The sequence below is a fragment of the Neltuma alba genome, unplaced genomic scaffold (genome assembly GCF_004799145.2).
Source record: "Neltuma alba isolate B1F8T4 unplaced genomic scaffold, ASM479914v2 tig00010877_pilon, whole genome shotgun sequence".
Classification (NCBI taxonomy): Eukaryota; Viridiplantae; Streptophyta; class Magnoliopsida; order Fabales; family Fabaceae; genus Neltuma; species Neltuma alba.
The window spans coordinates 512,688-536,537 of record NW_021635668.1 but is presented as its reverse complement, the minus strand read 5'-3'; the positions used below and the strand labels follow the sequence as shown (position 1 = coordinate 536,537).

Sequence of the window (23,850 nt, the reverse complement as noted above, 5' to 3'; positions counted from 1 at the left end):
TAAAACTTGGAAAGAAGACAATAAAATACATTAAAAATTGCTAAAGGAACAATTGGTGTGGGTAAATTTCAAAATCCCCATTTAGACCCCTAGTACTATTTTGGAATTTTCAAGTCTTGCAAAATTACAAAAATACCATTTAATATTTTTTTTAAGTATTGTCACCTTAGCACCGTTAGTCAGTTTCTGGCCATCGGAACTCCAAGGCCAGCAATCTTGCCAATAGCCTGCTGTCGGAGCTTCAGTGATGTCATCGCAAACTGGTTGCTCAAGCTCCGATGGCCACTTTTTCATATATATTGATTACTTTTTTTTGTTTAGCTATTAACTACATTTGTTTTTAGAACTTTGATGACTACTCTTACTTAGCTATTAACTACTTTATTATTTTAAAATTTGATGATTACTCTTGTTTAGCTACTAATTACTCTTGTTTTGTTATTAACTACTTTTGTTTTAAAAATTTTAAAAAATGTATTAAGTGTTGTTGGAGATTTAGTGATTACTTTTTGTCTAGTTATTTACTACTCTTGTGTAGTCAATAGTTATACAAAGATAGTTATCGAAACTTTGAAAACAAAAATAATCAATAGTTATGTGAAAGTAATCACTATGAGTAAAAGCAATGTTATCATTTTATAATATTTTAAAATCTTAAAATAGTACAAGAAGTCTGATTTGGGATTTTGAAATTCACCTGCCCTAATTTGTCTTTTAGTATTTATTAGGGTATTTTAGTGTCTTTTTCCCTTAAAACTTCTTTATAATGAGGATCATATTTTCCATATTGATTATTATTTTCTATTAAGCATACATCAACATTAGCTAACAGAAATTTCAAGGATGATGTAGTTTGGTTTTGAGAATTTCTAAGATCATATTAAGACATTTTCAAAAGATTTGTATTGGAGTCCCAAAGAAGCAGATGTACCAAATCCCCATGTCATTGAAAAAAGGTGACAACCATATAGGTAAGAAACATTATTTGTATTGGTATATTACACACATGGTTTGAATTCAGTGAATATAATTTTTAAACATCACACTAATCACTAATGCATGAAATTCCACTAAGGAAGGTGATCTAGAGGATTTATATTAATAGTTTGTTATTATAACTGTTTTCAAATATTTAGTGCCTAACTATATATCGTTGTAATATTATAGGACTTGTTCTAATGTTTTGTCAATATACTCGGTAATGAGATTGGGAGACTTTGTTTTTATATACTCTTATGTTTAAGCTCCAAAAATAATCCCTCATCTTTTGATCAAGGAACTTCTTTGGTGGAAATGTCTTTAGTGTTCTTTGTTGAAATTTGCAAAAGACTGGCTAGCTTGGAGCTGGATAAGACACATATTATCCTTACAATTTTGCAATAGCCTGCCTCTTTGATATGGAATTTCAAGTCCAATTGATGATGGCAGGTGACAACAAAGATGTGTGTGAATTTATTGAGCATAGAAAAAACATGCATTGATGGCTTGTTTTAAACTTATTGATTATTGATGTCGTATGTTGATTTTTTTTAAAAAAAAAGTTTTACCAAACTACTCTATTAGATAATGGAGAAATTTGTTGGTTAAATTTAGGTTTTTTTTTTTTAAATTATTGTTATTGCTTTGCTTTGTTAAGAAAATTACATCAAAACCAAAATAAACATCACCCAACAACATATTTCAGTGCAGCAATATCAAAGATAAAAGTTAAACAAAATGCAATTTATTTTTACTAAATTGTTAGTCATCAATATATAATGTCATATGTTAATTTCAATATTACTATATCCATATACCTACAAGATTTATTTAGTATTTACATTAACCTGTATGTTTTTTGGGCATTTTTGGTTCCTTTAATTTTAAACATGTTTTTGAAGAAATACACACACAATATGTCATATTATAGTAGATCAACAAAATTGTATTGGTATCAAAAATTTCATTGGCTTGATTGTCTTAGTAAATCTAATTGTCTTGACACAAATTTTTTCTTTCCCTTGTTAACTTCAATTAAATTAGGCTTACCCTATGAGAGTTATGGGTGATAATAATTTTTCCATTCAACTTTTTTATGGAAAAGGATATGTTTTCCTAAGTTTCTCGAATAAGATTCAGCTAACCAAAAAAAGATTTAGGAATCTTGTTTGAAACCACTAGTGGTTTCTTGAAGAGAACTTTGAGAGTGTTTATTGTCATAAAACTGCTAGTGGTTCCCTAACCCAATTTGTCTTTCCCTTCTTGCTAGAACTTGGATGGCATAAGTAATGGCCATTCATATTCAATTCTTCAAGTAATTATTTCAAGAGCAACATGTTTCTTCTTCTTCAATTAAATCAGGCTTACCTATGCGACTTAAGAGTAATCACAACTTTACCTTAAGACCTTGTTATGGAAAAGCACGTGTCTTCCTGAGTTTCCCAAACAAGATTCAACTAACCAAAATATGCGGTGGCCAAGAAGTTGAAGACATAATGAGCCACATCATGAGGAAAAATAAATAGAACCACTAATGGTTCCTTACAAAAAATGTGAGTGTTTCTTATTGTAAAACCACCGGTGGTTCATTAATCCAGTTTTTTCTCTCCTTTCTTGACTACAACTTGGATGGCACAAATAATGGTCATTCCTATTTCTCTTAGGCAAATTATCACCAAGTAAAAGATGCATTTAATTAAGGGAGTGGCAAAATATCAATGTGCTAACAAAGTTAATGGAACAAGTACTGACCTATTTGAATGTACAAGGAAGATATGAGATAGTAAAAATGGTTTATAGCAACTCTTAGGCTAATTATCACTTAGTAGAAGATGCATTTAATTGAGGGAGTGACAAAATACCAATGTGCCAACAAAATTAATGAAACAAGTGCGGATCTATTTGAATGCAAAAGGAAGATGTGGGACAGTAAAAATGGAGTATGATAACTTGATTATGTTGTGTATAGACCTAACACTAATAGCCTCTCATGACCCACTGGCCCAAGATCAAAAAAGTCAATCAATCCAATTTAGGATTCTAGAATTTTTCCTTGTGTTCATAGTTAGCTCTTCAAGTGATTATTTCAAGAGCAATATTTTTCTTCTTCGTCAATTAAATCGGGCTTACCCTATGAGACTTAAGAGTGACCACAAGTTGACCTTCGTACTTTGTTATGAAAAAGCACGTGTCTTCTTGAGTTTCATAGATAATATTCAACTACCTAAAAAAAGTTATGGCCAAAAAAAAAGAAGAAGAAGAAATGAGCCAAATCATGAGGACTAATTATTGGAACCACTAGTGGTTGCTTGAAGAAAACTCTAGGAATGTTTCTTGTCATGAAGCCACTAATTGTTCCTTAACCCAATTTTTCCTTCCCTTCTTCACTACAACTTGGTTGGAACAAATAATGGCCATTCCAAGTTCTCTTAGGAAATTAATCACTTAGCAAAATATGCTTTTAATTATTCCAGGGGAGTGACAAAATATCTATGTGCCAGCAAAATTAATGAAACAAATGTGCATCTAGTTGAACGTAGAACGAAGATGTGAGGTAGTAAAAATGACATATGGTAACTCGATTGTGTTGTGTATAGAAAAGAAGGGATGATAAAACCCTAACCCCAATAGCCTCTCATGACCACTAGCCCAAAATAAAAAAAGTCAATCAACCCAATTTTGGAATCTAGTATTTTTTGCTTCTGTTCATATTTAGCTTTTGGCCACAAGTTTTATTGGTTAGCTGAATCTTGCTTATGAAACTCGAGAATCTTATTCAGAACCACTAGTGATTCCCTAAAGAAAACTCTGGGAGTATTTCTTGTCGTGAAACTGCTAGTGGTTCCTAACACAATTTTTTTGCCATACCTCCTTTATTATTATATTATACCTCCATTGGAACCATTATAATCCATTTTCCATAGCTCAAGAATGCAAAATTTCAAGTTTAAAATTTTTCCAATTCAGTCTGTTCGTACATTGTTCATAGTTTTATGGGCCAATTTTGAAAATTCATAACTAATTCTAGAAAAATCAAAATTGAGTGGTTCTAATTTTCACTTGAATCTTGCTAAGAGTTATTTAAAGGAAAAATACTCGTTGGACTCATATCCTTCTAAAACAGAGCCAAAATATTTGACAATTGTGCGCTGTTCATATGGTCAATTTCTGAATTTCAGTATTTTAGCCCAACTTTGGAAGACATAACTCTTAGTACAAAACTCCAATTTTAGTAATCTATCACTTGTTTTAAAGCTAAAAATGAGCTCTATAAGAATGTCAAGTTTCAGGTCAAAAATATTCCATTTTCTCATTATTTTATGTGGCCCAAGTTTGAAACCATTTAGGAAAATTTTATCCCCTAATCCTATTTTTCTTGAATTTTATTTTCTTCTCCTTTTTACCACACCCTTTAAACATTCTACCATTTCAATATTCTAGCATTAGGGCATAAGATTCTTTTAGCATTACATAACATCCCAAAATATTATAACATTTGCAAAGCTCTTTTATCCCAACACCAATTTCTTGCCTTGATCCATGGATGAGCCATTCTCTATTTGGTACATAAATTAACATAAGAGGAATGAGATTTCATAGAAATCTTAGTAGCAATTGAACTATAATTATCATGTAAATCAAGTAAATTAAAATGTGACATGTTATAAAACTTCAAGACATCCTCAAACCACATAAAATCATACTTAACATCATGCTAGGAAAGGAACATCAACACTTCCACATTGATATAATTCCATGCATTTGGCCAAAGCACAAACCAAGGTCATCCAATCAACAATAACCATAACACAAGTTCCTCAATCCAAGCAAACAACATAATCACATTATCGAGCAAGATAAACAATCAAACTATAATTCAATGCTACCTTTTATCACTTGGTAATTTTAGTCTCCTCAAGGGGTTATGTTCCTCCTTGATTCCTCCTCACAAAACCTATTGATTCAAGCATAAATACAAGCTATATTAATAACTAAACAACTTGAATAAAACCCTTTAACTTTAACTTAACAATTTCCTCCCTTTTTCCTTGATTTTTAACAATATTGTTCTTCCCTTGGAATCAATGATCTCTTGGCTCAATCTTACACAATTTTTCATGAGGAATTCAAATATCCAATCGGTTTTACAAAAATTAAACTCCTTCCCCATGAAACTGTTTTGGCCAGATAGGGGGTTCAAGCTTCGAAATTTTTTTTTATTCCAATGATTTTACACACTTCTCTTTAGTGTATCCCTACACAAAAACACATTTTAAACCATTAGAATCATCAAATCAATGCAAAACAAACTCCTCCACCATGTACTGTTCTTTGCCGAAATGAACATAAGGGATCCTAGATTGATTTTCTTTCAAAAATCAATCCATACACCACTCAAATATGCTTATTCCACTTGATACTTAAGGTTTCTATCCTTCCCTAAATATCACATGTTCAAACCGAAATGGGGCAGCATGACACCTTGGAATTTCATGCCAAAAACCCTAACTAAACTAGCTTGAAACATAGGGATAGCAAGGCTTGAACATACTTAATGCTTCCTTGATGAAAACTAAATGATTCCTTGCTTAACCTCTTCACAAATTTTTGGTCAAGTGGTCTGGAAATAAAATGGCAGCACCTCCCCCTATTTTTTCCAATTTTCTAACATTTTTTTTGTATTTTAGGAGGTATTTATAGGCAGACCAATCTGTCCCTACTCCCCCCTTGTTGGATGACCAAATGACACATAATTGGGGGTCTACTTGGCAGCCATCAACAGCAAGAAAGGTTAAGATCAATCCAAGTGGCTATTTTCTAGAGTTTTCCAAGCTTTATCCCTAAATTTTGAATTTTATTTTAATTAAACTGGTAGGGTCCAGAAGCTGCACGAAATTGGGCCTTAATTGGACTCAAGGTGAGTCCCACAAATGGTTTAGGATGGCCCAAAAAGATGACCTACAAACCAAATCACAATCCCAAACTATTCTGACACTTTATTGGTTAATATTCACTAGTAACATTCTATAATTTTTCTAGACTTTCAAAAATTCATTTCTCTCCATGATAATTCACCTTTTAATATAAGAACACGATATGAAAATTTTTAGAATTTTTTGCCACATCTAGGTATTTATTTTGAATTTTCTTCGATTAGGCCTCTATCTGTGTCACTGCAGGAAAATAAATTCTCTAAAATTAATTCCTAAGCCTTCAAGGCCTAAAACTAATTTTATAAATTCCAAAAAATATTTAGATGATTTTTTTATATTTTTCTCGGAATTATTGAGGCCTCTAACCAATTAAAATAATTATTTTCCTCTGATTTTCTAATAATTCTCCGAAAAACATCTGTTTACGGGAAATTCTATAATGATTTATTTTCACAATAATTCCACCTTTCAGCCTCAAGTGAGATTTCAAAACCTCTAATTTATATTTTTTCTATTTTTTTGGAATTTTCTAGAATTTTTCCAAAATTTCTCATTTTGCCCTTCCTAGACTAATAATTACGAAAATGCCAGTCCGGACCTTATTGGGGTTTCACATCAAAAGTTATTTTGTCTCTCTGTCTAGTTTTTACATTGGCCCTCATCCCAATTTTTAATTCTTTATGTTCAAGTGAAATTTCTCGAAATGTGACATTTTTCCTTTCTTGACTGCAACTTGGATGGCAAAAATAATGGCAATTCCTCTTTCTCCTAGGCAAGTTGTTACTCAGTAAAAGATGCATTTAATTATTCTAGGGCAGTGACAAAATATTAGTATGCTAACAAAATTAATGAAACAAGTGTAGATCTATTTGATCATGAAGAGAAGATGTGAGACAGTAAAAATGACATATGGAAACTCAACCATGTAGTGTATAGAAAAGTAAGGACAATAAAATACTAACTCTAATAGCCTCTCATGACCCACTGACCTAAAAATACAAAAGTCAATCAACTTAACTTAGGATTCTAGAATTTTTACTTGCCAACTTGGCACTAATTTGGCAGGAGTTTATTTTCCCATAACCACTATAAAAGTCCACCACAAGCTTCTTGAATTTCAACTTGCCAACTTGGCTAATTTAGCATAAAACTGCTATAAATCTTACATTTTGTTAGCATTTTTATGAAACCGCTGCAAGGTAATTGCTGCAAACATGTGTATTTTTTTGTAGTGATACCTTAGAGCCTATTTGGTAGATGGAAAATTAACTAATAGAAAAAGAAAATTGCATATTTCCCATCATAAAGGATGTTTGGTAGCACTTGGTTCCCAGAAACAATTCTTTTCATCAAAGACTAAAAACATCACAAAACACCAAATAAGACAATACCTAGTCTATTCTCTATCAACCTCCCCCTCTACAATAGAAAGTGGTTGATCTAGGATACAAAAGTTATCCTCTATAGAGTAAGAGAGCTTAGCTAGGTGATCAGCAGCAGGGATAGACTCCCGAAGAGTATGAACTGGGACAACCACTACTAGAAAAAAGGTCTTTTAGACTAGTTAGAATAGGCATTTGACATTGGAAAAACTATTAGTGTAGAAACAAGTAGTGTTAAAGGTCTACACTTTTAACATCGGCTTTCTAACCAGTGTAGAAAACTATGATTTCGAAAGTGGTTATTTTAACAACTGGTGTAAACATTGAAAATTTAAATAGAAAAGGTCAAAGACCTTTTTTTAAATTTTTTTTTTATACTAGCCAGTTCTTCTAATGACTGAATTTGTTTTGCCACAAACAAAAGAAACTGTGAAAACACAAAGTAGTCTAACATTTAAGAACTAACTAGTATTAGGGTTAGCTCACTAGGGAGAAAGCAAATGAAGGAAGATAAATTACCAGTGGTCAATGGGAAGAAAGAAAATGAAGGCTAGTTCCTTTTGCAAGGATGAACTAGATCTTTGACAATTATTTGGTAATTGAAGGCACTGCAACTCAGAGCTGATCATACTTGAATGAGAAATAATTGGTAGAGTTCCTCATCCTCTTTAATAGACCAAATATGGTGGTGATGCCTTAAGCCTCAAACAGCTTATGGCAACCTTTAATGAACAGAATCTAAGCTGATCTCAAACACACAGAGAGAGAGAGAGAGAGAGAGAGAGTTGTACCAAGGCTTAGGCAAATAGCTTAGTGAAGAAATAAAACACTGACGATGATACCTAAGGTAAGACTAGAATGGTAGAGGCAACAAACGGCAATGATAATAGCAAGCAACAGAAGATGACTTGAGCAATCCACACTATCTTTACATAGTTCTAAAAGTGAGAACTCGTCAGACAATATTCTGAGACCATAAAACTAAGGGCAGGAGGCCTTATTTATAGCTAGGGCAAACTTTTAACACTAGTTGACATATTGAAAACTCATTTTACATTGAACACAAGATAACCGATGTAAATTTAAATGTAGTTACCAGTTCTTCTCTTTCTTTAAACTAGCTAGATAAAAAAAAAGATGACATTTTTACCATTTTTAGGGTTCGTTGTTAAAGATTGGAGAATCAAAAAATGAGTTAAAATAAAGAAACAACACAAGATCATCACAAAATATCATTTTATATTTGTATTTGGCGGGATGTGAGGAGGCCACCTTTACAAATTTTTTTTTTAAAAAAAAAGACTACATCTTTACAATAATGTGGAGGAGGAGGAGGCTTTTTCATCAGATGACGAGGAGGAGGCAGTAGAGGGGTCATCCGTGTCATCATACTTGACGTGCTTGTCATCAAGTAGGAGGTTGACTTTGTTGTTGAAGGCGTAGAAATAAGCCACTACACAGGGGAGGGTGGTGGGGAGGGGGAGGAGGGAAAGATGGAGGATAGGTCGGGATAGTTTTCTATCATTTTGCCATTATAAGGTTGCTAGGGATAGTGGACAAAAAAGATGGAGAAAGAGAAGGATAGTTGGCTTCTAACCTTAAATAGATGGTGATAGGACATGGCTAGTGACAGGTTGAGTTCATATTACCTCGGGAAAATGAAAATGCAAGAGATAGACCAATGTAAAGATTAAAAACACCAGTAATCTATAATTATTGATATTATTTAATCAAGATTACATCGGTTAGGTTAATGTTTGATGTAAAAAGTAATAATGATACCAGGCATGATTATAACTGGTTTTAATATTGTATAATTATTTATGAAAATGCCACCGCCTCATTTATTACACCTTTGGTGCAATAACCAATGTAGATTAGGCGGTGTAAAATGGTATTTTTTTTAGTAGCAAATAATATAATTCTTGTGAAATAAGAGCCTAGCATCATCAACACTATCCCTAAATGGATATGTACTTTTACTACCTCTGCATAACATAGACAAGGCTTCCACACAGTTAGAGTATATTGTTATATTTCTATAGCCTTTGTTCCAACAAAGCCATAGACTATGAATTATGCCTAATAATTCTGCAATACCTGGTGGTACAACAGTAAGTTTGCAACTAAAACCCACTATCCATTGATAATGATTGTTCCAAACAGCATCTTTATAACCACTTCTACCATCCCACAAGACTGAGACATTAACTTCTAATTTAATAAATCATCATGTACATGAGGAGTGTAATCTTTCCTCAAAGGAAAAATATAGTAGAATCTACAATAGAGCAGGCTCTAAAAAAAACTATCATGCACATTTGAATCATTATCATTTTCTCTAGAATCAAACGGTACATTACAACGAGAGACCCATATATCCCAACATATGTATTCAAAGAGAGTAGCCCATTGCAACATCCTAAATTTTGGGGCTAGAAGTCCAAGAATTAGCCTATTTTGAATAGGCTACTAGAACTCTTTTGGGTAGGAATCCAAAAATTTCCTCAAAGGATAGAAGGATTTTTAGAGACTAAATTGCAAAGTGAAAGTTTTTTAGGACCAAGAGACAAGGAAGTTAGAGGCTATAGTGAAACCTTAAGGACTAAGTATGAGGAATGAGGATGATTATAGATTGAATCTTGAGCTAGAGACCTTAATTGGATGATTCTTGAGGTTAAACCCAAAAAGAGACCAAATCGTAGTTTTGAAAAATTTCAGGTTGGAAAGGGTAATGGCAGAAAGTATACCTAAAAATTCTAGACAATTTTGAGAAAATGAAAAATGATGTTTTGATGACCATTTAATGTTTAAAATGAGGAAAATACCCTAAACAATGAATTTATGATGTTTTTAGAATTTTGGCTAATTAAGTATATTTAGACGAAACTAATTATTTAAAATATAAGGAGGCATCAAATAATTGGATAAAAATGAGAATTACTTATTTGATGAATTATTTGAGACCATAAAAATGATTCGATCTCCAAAGTACGAAGAGCTTGGCTTTAAAGGAATTTAAAGCCTATTTATGCCAAGATGAGGCAGTTTTTGGGAAATTCTAGAATAAATGCTCTTGAGTCAAGTTTTTACTTGAGAAAAATTAAATAATTTTTCTATAATAAAAGGGAATTAATGTAGCAAAAGGATTAATTTTTGGGCTTAAAAGCATTAAAAAAATTGGTTAAATTTATATTATTATAGAGTAATTTGATATTTCTCAAAAGAAGGACAAAATCTAAAGAAGTCTTTTCTGTCATATTTGTGCAATTATGAATTCATGTGAAACCATTAATGAAGAGAGATAATTAAGAAAGTTATGATCAAATTGATGGGACAAATGTCTTAGTCATTGAGATGGCAGAACATAAAATCTACCCGATACAATGTGATTTTTGTAGTGTGACTTAGCTAAATTAAGAAGCTTGATCCAGAAACCACGATTTCCTTCCCTTTCCTTCTAGATGGAGCCACATGGTGTCTTGTTATGGTAGAAAATTTTCCAAAAGGCCATGTGATGAAATTACAATAAAATAATATTATGGAATCTAAATGAAATGACTTTCTAATTTGATTATGGATTCCAAATCACATTCCAATATAATTAAGAGCCAAGTGAGAGCATGAGATACTGACACTAGCCCTTGTAATTTCTATCAACTTTAAGGGCAAAGATTCAAGGACTAAATGGTGATTTAAAATGATGGATTCAAAACCACATTTCAATGTACTTGAATTTGAAAGTATTATAAATACCTTCCTTCCCCACTTAGTAAAATTTTGGCCAAGCTTAGAGGGTGAGGAGAGGATGAAATTTTGAGGGCCAAGAGGAAAGAGGAAGAAAAAGGAAAGGAATCCAAGAAATCTCAAGTAAATCATGTACCAACTTGAGGTAACTTATGAGGTCGATTGTTGTTGGTGTTGTGATCTAGGTTGCTAAGTTTGATGGTGATTTTAATAAGTTTTGGAAGCATAAAACCTAAGAATGAGATGCTGTCCAAATTTATGAAAGGCATGGAAAGAATGATTTGAAGTTAGATCAAGGTTTAACAGGTGGAAAAGAGTAGTAATCAAGTTGTTTTGTAATGAAAATGGAAAGAATCCAACTTCTACTTTTGTCATGCTATTTTTGGCCAGGTTAGGGTTTATGAAAGAGATGGATTTTGATGATTTTGATGCTTTCAATGAGTTCAGAATGAAAAATTGGGTAGGGTAAAGATGAGAAAGTGATTTTAGAGGCATTAGAAATCAAAATAGAATTTTACCTAAAAACCCTAAGTTTCAGCCTTGATGAGTTGAAGGTAAAGGAGTTGGATTTTGTAATTTTGAGCTTATAAATGAATTTTACATGCAAAATTATGTGAGAATATCATGTAAAAATAATTTTAGAATGGATGGATTAAGAAAACAAAAATTAGAGTTAAAATGTTAAGCTTGAGATCAAGAGAGCATGATATAATGGTCACTTGCTACCATGGCCCTAACGAGAGTATTGAATGATATGTGTATGTATTTAGAGCCATGATAAGTCAAAGAAAATAAATAGAAATGTTGACCAAGCAACCTTAATGGTTGGAAGCAAAGGGAGCAAGAGAAAGATTGAAAGGTTACAAGGTAGCAAACTTTACCTTGCTCTTATATAATTAGTGTTTACTTGCATGAATTGACATGTTTGTTATGTTTATGTAACCAAATGAAATCATGCATTTTTGTATGTGATTTTGTTTGAGATATGTCATAGGTCTATTTATTTTATAATTAATTCATGATGGTTTTCAAACATGTCATTGTGTTATGAGAATGATAAATTGGCAAGCATGTTATGTAATGTCAAGTTATGCCTTGTATGTTTGAGTAGTATATTTGCTGCCTAGATTCTCCTAAATCTCACTCTCTATTAACCAACTATAATAGCTATTATGAGCATAAAAGAGGAATGCAAGATGTGGATCAAGAGGATAAAGGTGAGAATTGAGGAAATGCTTCTTATGCTATGTTATGTAATAATTCTCCTTATATGTTGATGTATGATTAGACAAGGTAAATAATATTATGTAATAATGAATGATAATAAAGGCATGTAAGAACAAGTCTGATAATGCAAGAGAATGACTTATGAAATATTGAAATGGTTGTATGCATGTTGAGATATAATTATGACTTATCATATTCAAGTAAGGGGATAAACCTTCCAATATAGGGTTACAGATTTGAGATAGAGTGAAAGTAAAGCAAACGAATGAATCTACCCATGATATTTTGTGAGTAATAAGAACACATCCTGAGCTTAAAACAAGTGATAAATCACTTAAAATGGATGTGTATGGTAAGAGTTATGATTGTTCAAAATTAGAGTAGAAAAATGGTAAAATACTAGTTAACTATATGTATAGCATCACTTCACACATTGTTTTGTATTGAATGAGCAAGTAAATTAAAACATCCTTCCTTAAACCCTCTTTAGTATGTATTTGGAAGTATTATGGTTCAAGCGGATTATGAAACAAGCCCGTAGATTGAAATTTTGCAATTGGCTCTCGGGTTACTATTCATTAGTTAAATACCAGATATTCGGTACAACTTTGAAAAATCACAACTAATTATAAAAAAATCATATTGAGGTGGTTTGAAATTCTGTTTGAAGCTCTTTGGATTCTCTACAGAGGAAAAATATAAAATTAGATTCAACCCTTTCCAATTCATACAATTTATTCATGCAAGTTTACTATTTATTTGGTAAAAATTGTACTTTCCAGTTTCTCTGTCCTAATTTTGATCAAGCATAAATCTTAGCACTATTATATTTAAGGTTTTGATGATGACAAAGTAAATAGTTAAACTTCTCTGCATATCCTTACTGATGAATGTTTATTGATAACTTTATGGATAAATGTGAAACAACTACTTAAGGTCATGAACTAGCGAAAGATATTCATAGGAAGATAGTCTCTATAACATAATCACTAAACTACTGGACAGAACTCGGCAAGTTCATGTAACGCACATCTTCAAATAACAGGAACAAAAAATCGGACTAAATACTAAATCGGTTAAGGTAGTAGCTCAAGGGTTAGTTAGTCAGATTGGGGTTAACTCGGGTCCAACTGGTCATATTAAAATAATATAATTTAATTGAAAATAACAAAATATAATAACATTAATAATTACTAATAACAAAATACAAGGAAATATAACAACAGTTTGATTGTAATAATAACAAAGTATAACGACATTGAGAATCTTGATCTTTACGATTCATCAAGAACTAAAATTAATAATCATTAATATCAAAATCATCATTAAAATTCATTCAAATCTATAGTAATTGAGATATTAGGAGCTAAATGAGAAAAAATAGAACTAATAACAACATAATCATCTAAACCAATTCATCACCAGTTCACCCCGGTTTGATTGGTTTTCCAGCTGAACCGATCAGTTCAATTCGTTTTTTTTCCCTTGTCAAAGAAAGCAACAAAAATGCCAGTATGCTAGGAACACTGGGTATGAAACACCACGAAGAATAATTTATTGAATCACTCCTGCAGGGGATGTCTGCAACACGCTTTAAGATGACCGTGTAGGTGTAGATCTACCTCTGAAGAATTGTAGAGTGGTTGTTTCTTGTTTTTGGCTTAGCCACTCCTTGTCACAAAAATGAAAGCAATAAAAAATACAGATATAACTAAATTTATCGATGTTCTTAACAAGACGGGGCAAAATGAAAAATATAAGCCAATAACCTGGTGTTATGAAATTTCTTTTATGAGTAGAATGTCAGGGGTTTGATGCTATTTGTAATCGGCTTTCTTTTCTAAATAAAAAAAATTGAATAAAAAACAATCTCATAGATTAAGATTATCGCACTCTATGGAAAAATAATGATAGAGGCAAAGTTATATCTTCTGTTCTTTTTGCAATATATTTCCAATGTTGAGACCAGATGATCACTAACGTTTTGATAAAAGAGAACAAAAAAGAAGGGATAAAATTAAGTTGGGAGGGTAACTACTAATTAGAACCGACAATGTTTAAACATGACACAGTGCTGAATAACAAATACGTACATTTGAGGAAATGAACAAAGAAAGGAAGGAAGGAAGGAAAAAAATGCATTTGAGGAAAAGAAGAAAAAAGTATTAAAAAAAGGAAAGAACAATAATGCCGCCTGGAATCATTTACCATGCGAACTATACAAATAATGTTTAACTGGGACTATCAGCTACTAAAACTGCAACATAAGAGGCCACTCAATAGAAATTACAGCATATTAACCATTCTATACAAACCTTTTCTTCTTGATCTCCATCATCCTCCAAGAATTAATCAATTTACCTCAGGACTGACAAAATGCAATACTGCTAGTAATGAAACTTTTCAAAAGACTTTAGCCTTCTGCAGGATCATTAATCTTCTTCTACTACCACTCTCAACATGTTCACCAAGCTTTGCAAGATGAGCCATCCTCTTCTTATACAATTCTGAAGGTCCATATTCATCTGGTTTTTCTACAGGGTCAGGCGGGTCAACTTCAGATACCTCGAAGCTTGTCTCTGAAACATTTCCTTCATCTGAAGCTTGGATTATCTGCTTCAATCTCTCTACCACCTGGCTCATTGTTGGCCTCTCTTTTGCACTCTTGCTAAGGCAGCTATCAGCAAGCTTGGCAACTTTACGCGCTGCATTGAGAGAATATTGCCCTTCGAGTCGTGGATCCAATGAATTTTTGCTATCAGCAGGATAGTGTTTCACCCACTCCAACAGTTTCTGCTCCATTTTCGGCCGGTTTCGCTCCAGTGAACGCCTGCCTGTGAGAACTTCATACAGAACCACACCAAAACTCCACACATCACTCTTCGTAGTGAGATGGCCTGTCTCAACATAATCTGGAGCAGCATACCCAAATGTACCGACCACCTGATACAAGAAACAAAATTGCATAAGCACTGTATAATTTGGAAATCCTTTTAGTGAATCTTGGACCGATCATGCTGGATGAAAAATGAAACATTGATTGAGTTTGCACATCTTTTTCTTTTCTTAGGTAAAGAGTTTGTTGATAGGAGGGGAGGATCAAATGAAGCTTTATCACTGAAGAAGTAAAAAGAAGTTATGAGTCTCTTGAACAAAACTATTTATATTATTACTTTTATCAATCAACTGTTTTCAAAACTGGTGTTGGGCAGCCTGATTCATGAATTCTAGGATATGGCAGAAAAAAGATATGAAACATTTTGTTGAACAAAAACAAATCTTCAGCATTCTGCAAGATCAGCGAAGTATAACACTTACCGCAGTTGAAACGTGTGTATTGCCAGCGATTGGGCCCTCTCTAGCAAGTCCAAAATCAGAAAGTTTTGGCTTGAAGTTTTCATCCAATAACACGTTTGAAGATTTAAAATCTCGATATATTACCTGCAGCATTAACACACAATCTATTAGAAAGGATGAAGAGTTGCCACCCATAAATTAATGACCTAAAGTTTGACTGGATTTAACCACGGTAGTAGTTTTACAACCACTAAGTAAAAGAAAACCAACATATAAATAAATTTCATAGCAGCTGCACTATCATTTCCAACATAATAACCTATCTTAAGACTTTGGTAGAGATTTAGTTTGTTCAATATCAAGATATAATAGTTTAAGACATTGATTTCCCTTAAAAAACGAAAAGGAGGACACCTCATAGAGAGAGCATTAATTCACATGTTCGGTCAACAAAACCATTCACTCCCGTCCAGAAGTCAAGAAAAACTTCAGAAAGGTTCATTCTTAGCAAAGCAAGTATATCTAAATCTCTTAAGCACGGAAATAAGAGAAACAACAACATCAAGAAATATTATCCTCTTCAATTGCAAAGATCCTTAATTTCTTCCTTCTTTCTATAATGCCCTGCTGCTTTTCCACATTCTCTTGAAACTATTAGGCAGTTGATCTCTAAAGCATGACATTTGTTAAAATAAATCAAACTTAATATGAATACATGCACACATATACAAATACGCTGGGAATTTCCAAGTTATGGCATTTTTAGGGGATATGAAGTTCAACTGACTAGTTTATTCACTTATAATTTTTTTTTTCTCTGTCAAAACATACATGTAATTTATTGGCTTTTTGCTTTTTCTTTCTATTCAATGAGGAAGAGAGGGGTAACTGTTATGTGACGATTCTTTAACTGATACCTGAACTTCTAATTCTTCATGCAAATAAGCTAAGCCTTGAGCTGCTCCAAGTAGTATTTCAAGTCTTGTTCTCCAAGCAAGGGGATCATATGCCCTATGAAAAAGATGATGCTCTAAGCTTTTATTTGGCATATATTCATATACAAGTAGTCTTTGAATCCCTCGTTCGCCATCCACCGCACAATATCCAATGAGTTTGACAAGATTTGGGTGCTCCACAACACCAAGAAACTGAACTTCAGCCAACCATTGTTTATGGCCCTATGTGTCAGGATCAATAAAAAAGATGTTCAGAAGAAGATACTGATGTCTTTGTAATGGAAAATAAAAATAAAAAGCACTACCAGAGTACAGATTTATGAAACCAAATAGATAAAATCCAACAGAATGAGGTAACTTCGATAAAATTTGGAATGAAGAATGCACATACAGTTGGAAGTGAAGCATTCTTCTTGGCCTCTATTTTTCAAACAAGGAAAATGAATGGCAAATGAACTTGGTATTTGGATGATTAGGTGATTAAACGTTGAAGTTACATGAGGATATAGGCTTGCTCTGGCCCATAAAACATGTCCCATGCTTCCATTCAGTGAAACTAGAAAAGATTATGTTTTACTTTAAGTTTTCATAGAAAATGATCCAATTACTGAAAAATACTCTAGTTGTGAGGAAGTATTAGGATGTTTCTTAATTTAAGGTCATGCAGACAGCATTATCCTCAAAATTCTAGTAATGAAAAATGGAGCAAGTGAAGTCTAACAGACAAGCATGACATCATAGCTACACAGTAGAACGTTTACAGACTTTCATATTGATCCTTTGCCCAAATGGCTGGCTACAAGTACGGTTTGAGAGCTCAGTTATACTTAAGAACCTTACTTTAACTGATTGCGTCTTTAGCAGATAATTCAACACACAAAACTGACACTTCCGTATAATGCAATTTCATCTATTGAATTTCTCAGGACTTCATACTACCATAAAAAATGGGCAACTGAATAGTCAAAGTAAAATTTTAAAGTTGGGTCCCAAATAACTTTTCAAGGCTCTTACCTGTAAGCCATCCTTGTTCAGCCTTTTGATGGCAACTAAAATAGGATCTCCTTTTCCATCCAGTGGCTGAATTGAACCTTTATATACACTCCCAAATCCACCCTCCCCTATCTTAAAAAGTTTATTGAAATCATTTGTTGCGCGCCTGAGCTCCGTGAAAGAGAAAACCTGCAAATTATGAGCCCTTTCCTCGTACAATTCTGGTATACTACGAGTGGAGGCTGTAGAACATGCAGATTTGGTGATTCTATCAGCTCCTGAAAACTGGGATTTCTCTTGCTCTTTTAGCACAGGTGCTGATCTTTGTCCTCTGCTCTTGTATTTATCTTTGAAATAGTAAAAGCACTTCATCGAATGTAAGTTCTTCAAGTATCTATATCCATAGAAACACCTATGATCCTCCAATACTTCACTACAAAAATGCAACAAATCAAACAGAGGAAACGAAGACCGACATGCTAAGAGTATGTTTAGATTGATAAGAATGGGACTTCAATGTTCAATATTACCTCGATTTTCAATGTTCAATATTCCCTCGATTTAAACTTTGGTAACCATTCTCTAGCAAAAGAAAATTTCAAATTAAAAGTTCACTTCCCTCTCTTCTTCCATTCTTCTCAATCTAAACATACCTATGCGTGAAAAGCAAACAAAAAAGCCATGAAAACCCAGACGCATACTGAACATAAAACTGAAAAAAGCAGATAAGAACTGAAGAAGATTGATGAACGGAAAAACCTTGTAAAAATGAGCATGCAGAGAAATAGCATAAGCGAGAGAGGACACGGAAAGGACTTACAATAGGAAATGGGAGAGAAAAGCAGAGCACAAAAGGCACAACTTTGCCTCTAAGGATATCCTTCTCTTTGTTTTGCGTGGGTTTCTCGCTCACAAGAAAACAGAAGACCGAGTCAGGGAGCCAAATAATTTACGGAGAAAATAACAGAGACAAGCAAGATGGCTCGTGGGTTTCTTGCCCAGTTGGTTTGGTTGCTTCTGGATTTCTTATATGACTATGACGCAACTAATCGCGTATGAATTTTGATAGTTGAAAGCGGGCATCATCCATTCAAAATGCCTTCTATTTCAAAGTCAACGGTCAAAATTCATAATAAGTTACTCTCCGTTTTTGGAGGCTACCTGTTATTGGTCAGTCCCGTGGAGCTGCTTGTCGCCAACCCTGAGGAAATTACATTTGGGATGACAAGATAAACTATTTTTTATTGCACTGAAAAAAAAATGAATTTTAATCTAATTTCCTCTCCACCCTTAAATAAATAAATAAATGGATGATTCAAATCTAATATTCTACAAAATTATTATTAAAATATTTTATAAACTAAAGTTTTTATATCTGAATTGTTAAAATAAATTTTAACAACCTAAAATTTTTTAATTTTCGATAATATTATAATAATATTTCTCATTAATTTTTATCTAAGGTCAAAGACTAGATTATGAGAGGATATGAATGTCTGGCTCCTCTCTTTATTATAAGGCACTTTTAATTATTTTACTAGAGGTCATTAAATCATTAAGTTCCATTTTATATTCTCTTATGATAATTTTCTTTTTTTTTTTCGATGAGAACTTGTGATAATTTTCTAATTAAGGAAATTAGCCATGAATAGTTAAGGTACAAATTCACTCATAAAGTATTTTGTCATCAACATTGATCTAACATCATAAATTTTTCTTAGATGCAAAAGTATATATAAAATTTTTAAAGTGGTGCAAAAATTTAAGTCAAATAACATTAATCATTTAGCAAATATATAGGTCAAAAAATTGTGCAAAAATATTCATAAAATTCTCAAAATGATACAAAAACACCATGATCATGGGAAACTTAATATGTGTTTTTGTATTATTTTGAAAAATATTTTTTGCACAATTTTCTTAGTTGGCATGTTTGTTAAACGATTAACATTAGTTAACTTAATGGTTGTAGTATTTCTGCATCACTTTAAAAAATTTATGTATGTTTTACACCCAAGAAAAATTTAGTGTTTGCAAATAAAATTTGCACCTTAACTCTGTAATCTATTTATAATTTGGAAGTATAATTATAAATCATCCATTATAAATATGGGATAATTATTGTATCATACATGTTTAAATAATTAGTGCCTAAAAATAATTAATTTAATGATAAATATTATATGTATATAATTGAAAAAGAGGCAGAAAATTTTGAATGATAAATTAAAGGGTTAATACAAACTTTGGTCCTTCAAGTTCACCCTTATTTTACTTTTGGTCCCACAAGTTTTAAATTATTGGTTTTAGTTCCTCAAGTTTCTTTTCATTTGAAACATTAGTTCCTATAATCTAATAAAAAATTAGACAATTTTACCTCCTGAGAGACCAAAACCTATGATTTAAAATTTGAGACCAAAATCAAAATGAGGATAAATTTAAGATATCAAAAATTATATTAACCCTAAATTAAAATATTGTAAAGAGAGAAGGCGCAGTATGTTCTGACCAAGTGCCTTATATTGACGCAAGTCGCAAAGGTCAGATCATTTATTATTGCAAATTCTATTATTGTCCTGCTCCTTTTTCCACTTCTGTCAATTCTATCACTTACACTTTTTTTTTTTGGGGAAAATTACCGTAGAGTCCTACAGAAAACATTTTCCTACTAAAAGGTCCCATAAAATCATAAAATATATATGAGGTCCCAAGGGACTTTATAGCAAAAAATTTGAAATGTTCAATTACTTTGTTGCCTTTCTGATTAAAGACAGAAACTGAAGCACGAGTTATCAATTCTCACTTCCTCTTTCAGATGTCATCTTCTTGAAACACTCCACCGCCCTCTCACACTCTGCCGCCCTCTCATTCGCACTCCATCCCTGTGTGCTCCGACACCTTCAATCTCTAGCGAGGTCTGTCAATGTCTGCTCCGCGCTCCGTCGCTCTCTGCTCCGCACTCCGTTACTCTCTGGTCTGATGCCTCTAATCTCCTGCACGGTCCGTCGCTCTCTGCTCTGCACTCCGTCGCTCTCTGCTCTGCACTCCATCGCTCTCTGGTCCTCACTCCGTCGCTCTATGCTCCACCGCCTTCAACGCCTTCAATCTCCGGCACGGTTCGGTAATCTCTGCTCCGCACTCCATGCCTCTCCGCTCCGCACTCTGTCGTTGTCTGCTCCAACGCCTTCAACACCTTCAATCTCCGGTACGGTCCGGTGGGCTCCCTACTAACACCCTCAATCTCTAGTACGAGTCTTTACAGTCCGATGGTATTGTCGAAGCCTCTCTTTATTAGAATATTTAAAAATTTCAAGCTTTTTGCTTATATTTTCAAAGATGTTTGGTTTTGAATGTTTGAACATTTGAATTGTTGATTGTTCGTAAATCACTGCTCGATGACCTAAAGTGTGTTAGAATATTTAACAATTTCAAGCTTCCTGCTTATCTTGTTCTTTCGTGTCTTTATATATGGAACCAATGATAATTCTGACTTGTATTTTCACTCTGATATTAGAAATCTAAAGTGTGTTGATATTACAATGACCTAACATGTGAATCAAAGTTAGGGGCAAAAGTTGGGGCTAGCTGGTATTAAGTTATATTAGAGATCAGTTTGAAGAACACTGCTTAAAATGTTCGAAATTTTGATTTGCTAGAGCTTTTTAAATGCAACAATCAGTTATTGTTAGTATTGCTGAATAAAAAGGGAGAACTTTATGTAATTGATTTGTTGGGAAATAAAATAATAAAGGTTTTGTTTGGCTTTTCATGGTGGGCTCCATGGTGGAGAGATTATGAGAGTTTTTTTTTTTTAGTGTGAAATGTCCCAATAATTTGGTGATAAGGTGAGAAAGGAAATTGCTTGTTGGATATAGCACCTATTGGCTCTGTACTACACTAACCAATGAAAGGAAATTCATTCTAGTGGATTGATTTGTGATCCATATGTAGCATTGTTTACTGCCGTTCATTTCTTTCAGTCATCCAAAGGGATATATTTTGATTTTGTTGATTATTTAATAATTTGGTGGCCTTGAAGACACTTACTATTTTAAAATATATGTTGATTATGGAAGGGAGGAGGGCGTGTATGATTTGTTTTTAGGGGGTTCAAATCCTTTAGGAAAAATTACAGTAATAGAAAACTGAAGTTTCTGCAGTTAAATATGAAGAATATTGATAAGTAAATATTTTATAATTAAATAGGTTAGATTTTAGAATATATTCGGTTAAATTTATGAATATCTTATGTCTATTTAATTATCTTTTATAGATTTTTCTCTATCTAATCAATAATAAGATAAAAAGAAATTTTGCCACAAAATCTACTCATATCCTATTTTATTTTGTAGAATATATTATTAGATTTCAGTGGAAAAGAAAATATGAAATAAAAATATGAAAGAAAATCAAGTCTGAACTTCTCTATCTAATATGAACATTGTTATTGGCTAAGATAGTGACAAGCAGTTGGAAACTTATGATGTAATGACAGTATTTTTTTTTCCTTTTTTGCAGTTGAACAAAATGAATAAAAAGAGTAAGAGCAAAGATGGACAAAGGGCTAGGAACTTCTCAGGATACATACTATTTACAAAAGAATTTTATGAGCAGAACAAGAAGAAGTTTAAGTCTTTTGAAGAGGGCACTAGCTCTGTGAAAAAGGCTTGGTGGAAGTTAACAGAAGAGGAGAAAGAACAATATGATGAAAGGGCTAAAGAAATGAGAGTCACACCAAAAGGGAAGAATTATATTGTTCCCTTTCACACACGGTGTGCTCCGGGACAATTTATGGAAGTTTGTAAGCACTTAAAGAAAAGTAAAAATAAGATGGAAAGACTGAAAAGAATTGGTTTTGATAAATTGGTTGAAATATGCTGCTCACAAATTTATAGAGATTTTTGTGGTGAATTGATCCGTGTGTTTGACCCTGTAAGTAAGCAAATTTCAATTCGAGGGAAGATGCATGAAATGGGGCCCGAAGATGCAAATCAATTGATGGATCTACCATCTAAGGGGAAGAAATTAAAATAAATGTAGAGAATGAAGATGAAACATTCAAGAAATTAAGGAGTGACTACGGGAAAGTGCCATACAAAATAATAGGAAAATGGTTGATTGAAGGAAAAGAGGAAGAAAAGTTTGAATTTCTTTTTGTTATGTATGCATTAGGAGTCCTCTTATGTCCTGGCTCTAGTGTATGGGTGAGTGATAAAGTGTTGAAGGTCATAGTGGTGACAAATGATAGTTTAGGACATTATGATTGGAACAACTTAGTTTTCAAAGAATTTTGCAACTCAATTGCAGAGTTCAAGAAAGGAAAGAAGAAAGGAAAAGCTGATGGGACGAAAAATATGGGAGGTTGCTTGTACTTCTTAATGGTAAGTGTGGGTATGATTCATTTACTTTGATGTTAGTTGTATTGTCAATGTGCTATGTATGTTGTCATTGCTTGCTCTGTATGTTGTTATTTACTACTCTATGTTGTCAATTGGAGAAATGTATGCTGTCAACTACTTATGTGTATATTGTGATTGGCTGGTGTGAAGGTTGTTATTGGGATAAGGAAAAAGTGAAGGCAAGAGTGAAATCAGAAAAGAATGGTGACAGAGGCATGCTACATGACATTACGAGTGTCGGTGGGGCTTTATCTAGTGCATCCAACACAAAAATAAAGCTAACCCACCCTGTAAGTAAATCATGTCAAGCTTATTTTGGTGCTGTGTGCAATTTGGAGTAATGATTACTTTCATTACTGTTATTTTGCAGGAAATAAAGAGAATGTATGAAAGGTTGATGACCATGGTTGAAGGGTTGGTGTCAACAATTAGATAAGAGTTAGTTTCCCTGCAGTTGAGGTTAACGGATGAGATTGAGAAGGAAGATGTGGTGGAAGCAGTAAGTAGTGAAGATGATAAAGAGAAGGCAACTGAAGATGAAGAAATCGGTCGAGAAGGTAAAGGAAGCCCAAAAGATTCAATTCTGTCACAAGAGGAACAACAGAGTGAACCAGAAAAAGATGATAAAGAAGAGGGCAAAAGTGCTTCGTATGAAGAAGAGAGTCAATCTCAACCTGAAGAAAAAGGAGGAGGGAGTGACTCTGGATCAAAGGATGATGGAGAAGAAAAAACTGAAGACAGGTCTAGTGATGCAGTAGCAAAAGAGGATAAGAGTGTAGGCAATGATATGGAGGGAAAGGATGAAATGAACCAGGAAGCACAAGGGCAAATAGAAGTAAGAAGATTAACATAGGTGAGAAGCCGTGTAATCAAATCTCCCTGGTTAGAGGAAGTGAAAAAAGCCTGTGGGAAGAGAAAACTTGCCGAGAAAGAGGAA

At 33.2% G+C, this 23,850-nt stretch overlaps 1 protein-coding gene across 5 annotated transcripts; it reads right to left on the bottom strand.

Moving 5' to 3' along the window:
* Nucleotides 1–14,285: 14,285 nt before the first annotated feature.
* Nucleotides 14,286–18,438, bottom strand: LOC114759667 (probable serine/threonine-protein kinase PBL19). 5 transcript variants are annotated; one of them, XM_028948882.1, is made up of 6 exons: nucleotides 18,335–18,422; nucleotides 18,045–18,167; nucleotides 17,536–17,947; nucleotides 16,483–16,743; nucleotides 15,587–15,709; nucleotides 14,286–15,211 (listed from the first exon to the last, which is right to left on the bottom strand). In XM_028948882.1, exons 3-6 carry the CDS (start codon nucleotides 17,884–17,886, stop codon nucleotides 14,672–14,674), a joined length of 1,275 nt encoding a protein of 424 aa, XP_028804715.1. In that variant the 5' UTR covers nucleotides 17,887–17,947; nucleotides 18,045–18,167; nucleotides 18,335–18,422; the 3' UTR covers nucleotides 14,286–14,671. The 5 variants fall into 5 exon arrangements, with proteins under 5 accessions (XP_028804715.1, XP_028804717.1, XP_028804716.1 ...); XM_028948884.1 differs by having other exon boundaries at nucleotides 18,045–18,096; nucleotides 18,335–18,417; XM_028948883.1 differs by lacking the exon at nucleotides 18,045–18,167 and having other exon boundaries at nucleotides 18,335–18,438.
* Nucleotides 18,439–23,850: the final 5,412 nt, after the last annotated feature.